The following is a 6,936-nucleotide window of genomic DNA, read 5'->3' on the forward strand; positions in this document are numbered from 1 at the left end:
GGGGGGGGTTGTGGGATATGTGCAGCGTTTCGCTGTCCCCGTGCTCGGCCAGATGATGGGCGCTCACGCCTGGGGGTGGGGGGACATTGGAGCACGGACCAGCTCCCCTATCTGGGTCCCCACGTGGGTTGGGCGATAGTTTGAGAGGATGTGAGGCCTCACACCCCGGTCTCAGGATGCTCAACAACCAAAAGCCTATGGTAACTTAAACGGAAGGGGAGGCCATGATTTTCAATGGAGAGCGTATGCTGCCCTCGCCCAGCCCACAACCTTACTGACCAAGGAGGGCTCGCCCACACTACACAGTTATTATTGCAGTTTGAGAGGATGTGAGGCCTCACACCCCGGTCTCAGGATGCTCAACAACCAAAAGCCTATGGTAACTTAAACGGAAGGGGAGGCCATGATTTTCAATGGAGAGCGTATGCTGCCCTCGCCCAGCCCACAACCTTACTGACCAAGGAGGGCTCGCCCACACTACACAGTTATTATTGCGTAAGGGAGGCCCGGGCATTATAACTATGGGCTTGAGGGAAGGTCAGGTGGTCAGGTCCCCACATAAGCCATCAGTAGGGGGTCAGTTTCCAGGAATTATCATGGTTCATTTGTCGTTCTGTTATTTCTCTCCTCTGCATTTTATTGTATTTGATGTTAAGATACTATGACATGCTCATATATGTTTTTGCCAGCTTTACCGTTCCAATATGTTTTTTATTTCATGCCACTGTGCACACCTAGGGGTGCATCTCCTCATCTTCACCAAATTTGCTACCCTCTATCTTCCATATTGGTAGCACGGCCCCCAATAGGCCTACTGTCTCGCCTACACGTGTTCGAGACAGTTATCTAACTTAAGAAAATAGTTTAGTAGAGGCGCCTACGCCTCTGTTTCGCCCTTTCCTTACCTACTTCCTCTACTCCCTAACTCTCCTCTCTCCTCCCTTTACACTCCAGCAGTCCCCCTTGCATCTTCCTGCACTGAGTTTCCTCTACCTCTTTCACCCGCTGCCTGTTGGTGCTGTTCTACACCCTCTTTGGGCCGGACTACTGCTGTCATCTGTGCCGCAAACCTCCTACTTCACTTCCCCACCTCAAGACCTGGTATACACTGTCTGCTTACATGGCCTCCCTTAAACTTACCTCTCTCAATGTGAGAGGCCTTAACACCCCGGAGAAGAGACGCAGGGTTGTAGCCGATATGAAAGCAATGCACTCTCAGGTGGTCTTCCTCCAGGAGACTCATTTCAGGAGTGATCAGGTGCCCGCCTTTGGCGGCAGGGAGTATCCGGAGATATATCATAGCACTTCCCCAATATCGAAATCTAAGGGGGTGAGCGTCTTGATATCCTGGTCGGTCCAATGGACATAAGTAGCCCACCACACTGATCCCAATGGTCGCTATATTTTCGTTAAGGGGGAAATCAATGGTAACCTGTTTACCCTTGCAAATGTCTATAATGCCCAATACGGAACATGTGCCCTTTCTAGTGGAGGTTCTGCCCCTTTTGGCGGATTTCATGGGGGGCACTCTGGTCCTGGGGGGGGACTTTAACTATCTCATGGATCCCTTGGTTGACGGTTCTAGGGGTGTGTCGCACCTGTCATATACATGCTTGCGAAGGCTCAGGAAGGAGCTCAACTCACTTTGTTTGATTGATACCTGGCGATTTCTCAACCCGGACGGGCGTGACTATACTTTCCACTCCCAAGTTCACCATACGTATTCCAGATTAGACTATTTTCTTATCCAGCACAAAGACCTCCCTTCCCTGCGATCGGCATCTATTGATCCCATTCTCGTCTCAGACCACGCTCCCATCCACCTGACATTAGACTTAATGAATACAAGGTCCAAATGCCTCTCATGGAGGCTCAATGAATCGCTACTCCAGGAACCCGAGTTCAGATCAGTCGTAACCCATGCGCTGCGCTCCTTCTTTGTCGATAACAACACATCGCGGACGATCTCTTATTCTTCCTGCCTGACCCTGAGGGTTCTCTTCCCCATTTGCTTCGACTCTTTGACCAGTATAGTTGCATCTCAAACTTTAAAGTCAACCTCTCTAAATCCGCGGCGCTCGCAATCACCTTACCTGAAATCACCTTACCTGAAAAAAAATATTTGGGGACCCTGCTCACACCTGACCTCGCACAGTTGTATGATGCCAATTTTGCACCTCTACTCCTCCTCATTAGTCAAGACCTCACTCGATGGCATGGTCTGTTCCTGACTTGGTTCGGGAGATGTAATTCCATCAAAATGACCATCCTCCCGAAACTGTTATTCCTAATGCAGGCTTTGCCCATACGACTTCCAGCGGGGTTCTTCCTAAAACTACGTCGTTTGTTTACCTTGTTCGTGTGGTCAGGTCATCCGCCGCGTATAGGACATAAGATCCTCACGCTGCCTAAACGACATGGTGGGGTGGGTCTCCCTGACGTACTCATGTATTACCGGGCAATCCAACTGGCCCGAATCGTAGATTGGACATGCAACCAAGAGAGCAAGCAATGGGTACAAATGGAACTAGGGGAATGCAAGATACCCATAGAGGGATTGCCCTGGCTCACGGCGCCAATGCCCGTGGCTCTGGCCTCACACCCTACCATTGGGGCGACCCTGAGATCAGCAAGGGAGTCATTCAGGGTGACATCTGTCTCCCCATTCCCATCCCCCATGACTCCGGTACTGGGTGACCCCGACTTTGCCCCGGGCATGGAAGATACGAGACTGAGGGGACTCCGTACTGCTAACAAGTTCCGACTGGTGGATCTCCTCCAGGGGGGGACCATCCTTTCACACACGGCCATATGCGCATTGACATCTCCCCCTTTGTCGGGCTGGACGGCAATGCAACTGAGGCACTTCCTGCAGGCGATCCCGCAGTCAGCGCTCCCTATCCGGGACCTTACACCCTTTGAAACCCTGTGTAGGCAGGGCCTCCCGGTGCGACACGCCATAGCTGTCATTTACGGGATACTCTCCATCCCCCCCCAGGACTTCTGCCCTCCATTCATCAGAAAATGGGAGTCTGAGTTGAGACAGACGTTCACGGAGGATCAACGGGCAAAAATTCTAGCGCTGGTGCATAAGGCATATTCAGGTATACAGATACCTACCAGAGGGTTATGACAGACCAAGCTCCGGGCGGCTCTGCTGGGTCGTGAGGAGGGGAAGTGGTGACCTACCCTTACTTTTACGACTGCTCCTATCTTTTAAACTTTGTCTTTCCTCCTCCTCCTCTCTCCACTCTCGGAGTACCCTGTCTACAGCGTCCTTTCTCCAGGGACACCAAGCTCTATGCTCTTGATAGGCTAGCCAAGGATGTTTCCATCCAAGCTACGGTAATGGGCCAGGAGATGCAATCCTACACCACGAATACGTACTATGTTGCATATGCTTGCCAGGGATTTGAGTACCAAGGTGTGGTGGATGATACTAATGATGTTATGCTTATATACGATACAATGATCGTGAGATACCCGCTACTGGTTACATGTAGAGACATCTACTCCCGCCGGGAGTATTGCTTCATTTGTGTACAGTGATTGTGCCATAACATATATGAGGACATTCATGTGATGTCTCAGTTTATTGTACTGTTATGTGTTGGGCGGTTGCCCTATTTTGTCCACTGGAATGTACTTTCTATCTGATGTACAATAAAGAATTTTTAAAAAAACACCCGGCACAACCAATTAGGATGTTGTTTTATCAGAAAAACTGTGTTTGTGGATTGTCCAATGGCTATGCTTTCATTATTGTGATAGAATATGATGGAATCCTTTCAAGAAGGGGCAAATCTCCCTTCACACAGACTGAGAAAGCAATGGGTTGTCAATATTTGAGTTGTGTGTTTCAGCGGTTGGAACTGTAATTTATATTCATTAGACTGTGCTGTACCTGTTACCTCACTGCTGTTACCCACCTGTATGGTGCACAGTGTTGAGTTGTACACTCTAAAAGCAACAGTAAAAACCTACTGTCAGAAAATGACTGCCAGTCATTTTGGTGTCACCCCCCTCTGAAAAGTCGAACCCTTGGTCATGGACCGAGAGCCCGACAGTTTCGGGAGAGAGGAGGGGGCCCGGCAGCATACCTTATCCCGCCAGGTGGCTATCTCCTCCTCTCTCTGCAGGCGTCCATCACCAAGATGGCCGCCGGCAGATATCAATAAGATGCGCAATGGCGGGATGCCACCCGGTCTCTGCACCGGGTGACACCTGGCCTCGGGACGCCCCTGCCTATAGGCACCTTTCCACCCTTATATCATTCTAAAACACAATGGTTTCATTGGTCAATGTTGGAAGTCCACCATGTTTGCTCATTGCATCTTCCTGAGTGGCTGCCATCAGAATGGAGGCATCTTCTACTTCATCCATGCTAGTAGGGCCCTCGGGACACAACACTGGAATGCTGGGCCGGCCAGAGTCTTCTGCATGTTCTCGGTAAGCAAAGAGCAATGTATGGGGAGCTCTTCCAACCGTCTCTGATCTGCTCATTCATTATCATGTTCCCAATGCAGCTGACAATAGAATGGGACCTTCATTTGATGTGTGAGGATGTTGGTTCATTGGACCAGTATCACAGCAAAGTATAAAGGCCGACATAATCCAGAGACATAAACCAATAGAGAGGAGAGGTCAGATGACTCTCCAGTAGACTGATTGCTTGCCCCATGTATGGGCTCACATAGATGGTGGGTGGGAGGTCTGGCTGGTGGCTCAGGACTGACGCATTTCCATAAAACAAGTCTGCGCTCTTCATTTCTCTCCCGGCAGGTGGTTGAGGCTCCAGGGCTCTCTGGACGAATATCAGCGAAGTCTTCAGCTGGCCCTGGAAGGTGCCTCACTCTGGCAGCAAGTGGACACCGTCCTGAGGGCCATGCAGGAGAAGGTGAGGCCGGGTCTGGGGGGAGGGGGACACAATGGCTGTATAGGTGAAGGAACAGACCGGACATTGACGGAGATACTCATCATCTTCTGTACTATACCTGAAATCATTATTTATACTATTCCCATCTATACTTCATCTATACTTCATCTATACTCATCTATACTTCATCTATACTCATCTATACTTCATCTATACTCATCTATACTTCATCTATACTCATCTATACTTCATCTATACTTCATCTATACTTCATCTATACTCATCTATACTCATCTATACTTCATCTATACTTCATCTATACTCATCTATACTTAATCTATACTTCCTCTATACTTCCTCTATACTTCCTCTATACTTCATGTATACTCATCTATACTTCATCTATACTCATCTATACTTCATCTATAGTTCATCTATACTTCATCTATACTTCATCTATACTCCTCTATACTTCCTCTATAATTCATCTATACTCATCTATACTTCCTCTATACTCATCTATACTTCATCTATACTTTCTCTATACTTCATCTATACTCATCTATACTTCATCTATACTCATCTATACTCATCTATACTCATCTATACTTCATCTATACTTCATCTATACTCATCTATACTTCATCTATACTCATCTATACTTCCTCTATACTTCCTCTGTACTTCCTCTATACTTCCTCTTTACTTCCTCTATACTTCATCTATACTCATCTATACTTCATCTATACTCATCTATACTTCATCTATACTTCATCTATACTCATCTATACTCATCTATACTTCATCTATACTTCATCTATACTTCATCTATAATTCATCTATACTTCCTCTATACTCATCTATACTTCCTCTATACTCATCTATACTTCATCTATACTCATCTATACTTCATCTATACTCATCTATACTTCATCTATACTCATCTATACTTCATCTATACTCATCTATACTTCATCTATACTCATCTATTCTTCATCTATACTTCATCTATACTCATCTATACTTCATCTATACTCATCTATACTTCATCTATACTCATCTATACTTCATCTATACTCATCTATACTTCATCTATACTTCATCTATACTCATCTATACTTCATCTATACTTCATCTATACTTCATCTAGACTCGGCATCCGTGTACAAAGCTGGACAGATATTTCTATAAATTGCTCACTACAGCTCACACTCTTCTTCTCTCACAGAGGGATGCGGCTTCCTGCAACGGACACGGCGATCAGGATCTGAGGGATATCGCCGGTCAGATCATGGTATGAGGATATGTATCATAGATCTGCACACCGTGCTCTGCTCTCCTCTACTCTCCTTCTTCTTCTCTGTACTTCATCTTATATGTCCTCTCTGTTCTGTCCTATCCATCCTCTGTTTTCTCTCCTCTGTGTTTTCTGTCCTATGTCTTATCTGTCCTCTGTTTTATATGTCCACTGTCCTACCTTTTCTCTGTTTTTCCATCCTGTATCTCTTTAGTTTTACTTCATTTCTTTATTTGTCTCTCCGCTCCTCTGTCTTTACAATCATATTTGACTTTTCCTGTCCTTTGCCTCCCCTGTCCTCTTCCTCACCTGTCCTCGGTCTCTCCTGTCCTCTGTCCTCTGTCTCTCCTGTCCTCTGTCTCTCCTGTCCTCTGTCTCTCCTGTCCTCTGTCTCTCCTGTCCTCTGTCTCCCCTGTCCTCTGTCTCCCCTGTCCTCTATCTCTCCTGTCCTCTGTCTCGCCTGTCCTCTGTCTCTCCTGTCCTCTGTCTCCCCTGTCCTCTGCCTCCCCTGTCCTCTGCCTCCCCTGTCCTCTGTCTCTCCTGTCCTCTGTCCTCTGTCTCTCCTGTCCTGTGTCTCCCCTGTCCTCTGTCTCCCCTGTCCTCTGTCTCCCCTGTCCTCTGTCTCCCCTGTCCTCTGTCTCCCCTGTCCTCTGTCCCCCCTGTCCTCTTGTCTCTTCTGTCCTCTTGTCTCTTCTGTCCTTTCCCTCTTTTCACTTGTATCTCTGTCTCGCTTGTTCTCTTCTTCTGTTCTCCTCTCTCTCTC

At 47.3% G+C, this 6,936-nt stretch overlaps 1 protein-coding gene across 1 annotated transcript in view; it reads left to right on the plus strand.

Moving 5' to 3' along the window:
* LOC108803197 (spectrin beta chain, non-erythrocytic 5-like) overlaps nucleotides 1-6,936 on the plus strand; it is a gene marked incomplete at both ends in the record, with an annotated part of 44,798 nt that overhangs the window by 11,081 nt on the left and 26,781 nt on the right. Inside the window, 2 exons of the mRNA XM_018575036.1 lie at nucleotides 4,783-4,897; nucleotides 6,105-6,170. Coding sequence (XP_018430538.1) covers nucleotides 4,783-4,897; nucleotides 6,105-6,170 — 181 coding nt within the window. The remainder of the gene's footprint in view (nucleotides 1-4,782; nucleotides 4,898-6,104; nucleotides 6,171-6,936) is intronic.

This window comes from Nanorana parkeri, unplaced genomic scaffold, assembly GCF_000935625.1.
Source record: "Nanorana parkeri isolate BGI_ZX_2015 unplaced genomic scaffold, ASM93562v1 scaffold3487, whole genome shotgun sequence".
Classification (NCBI taxonomy): Eukaryota; Metazoa; Chordata; class Amphibia; order Anura; family Dicroglossidae; genus Nanorana; species Nanorana parkeri.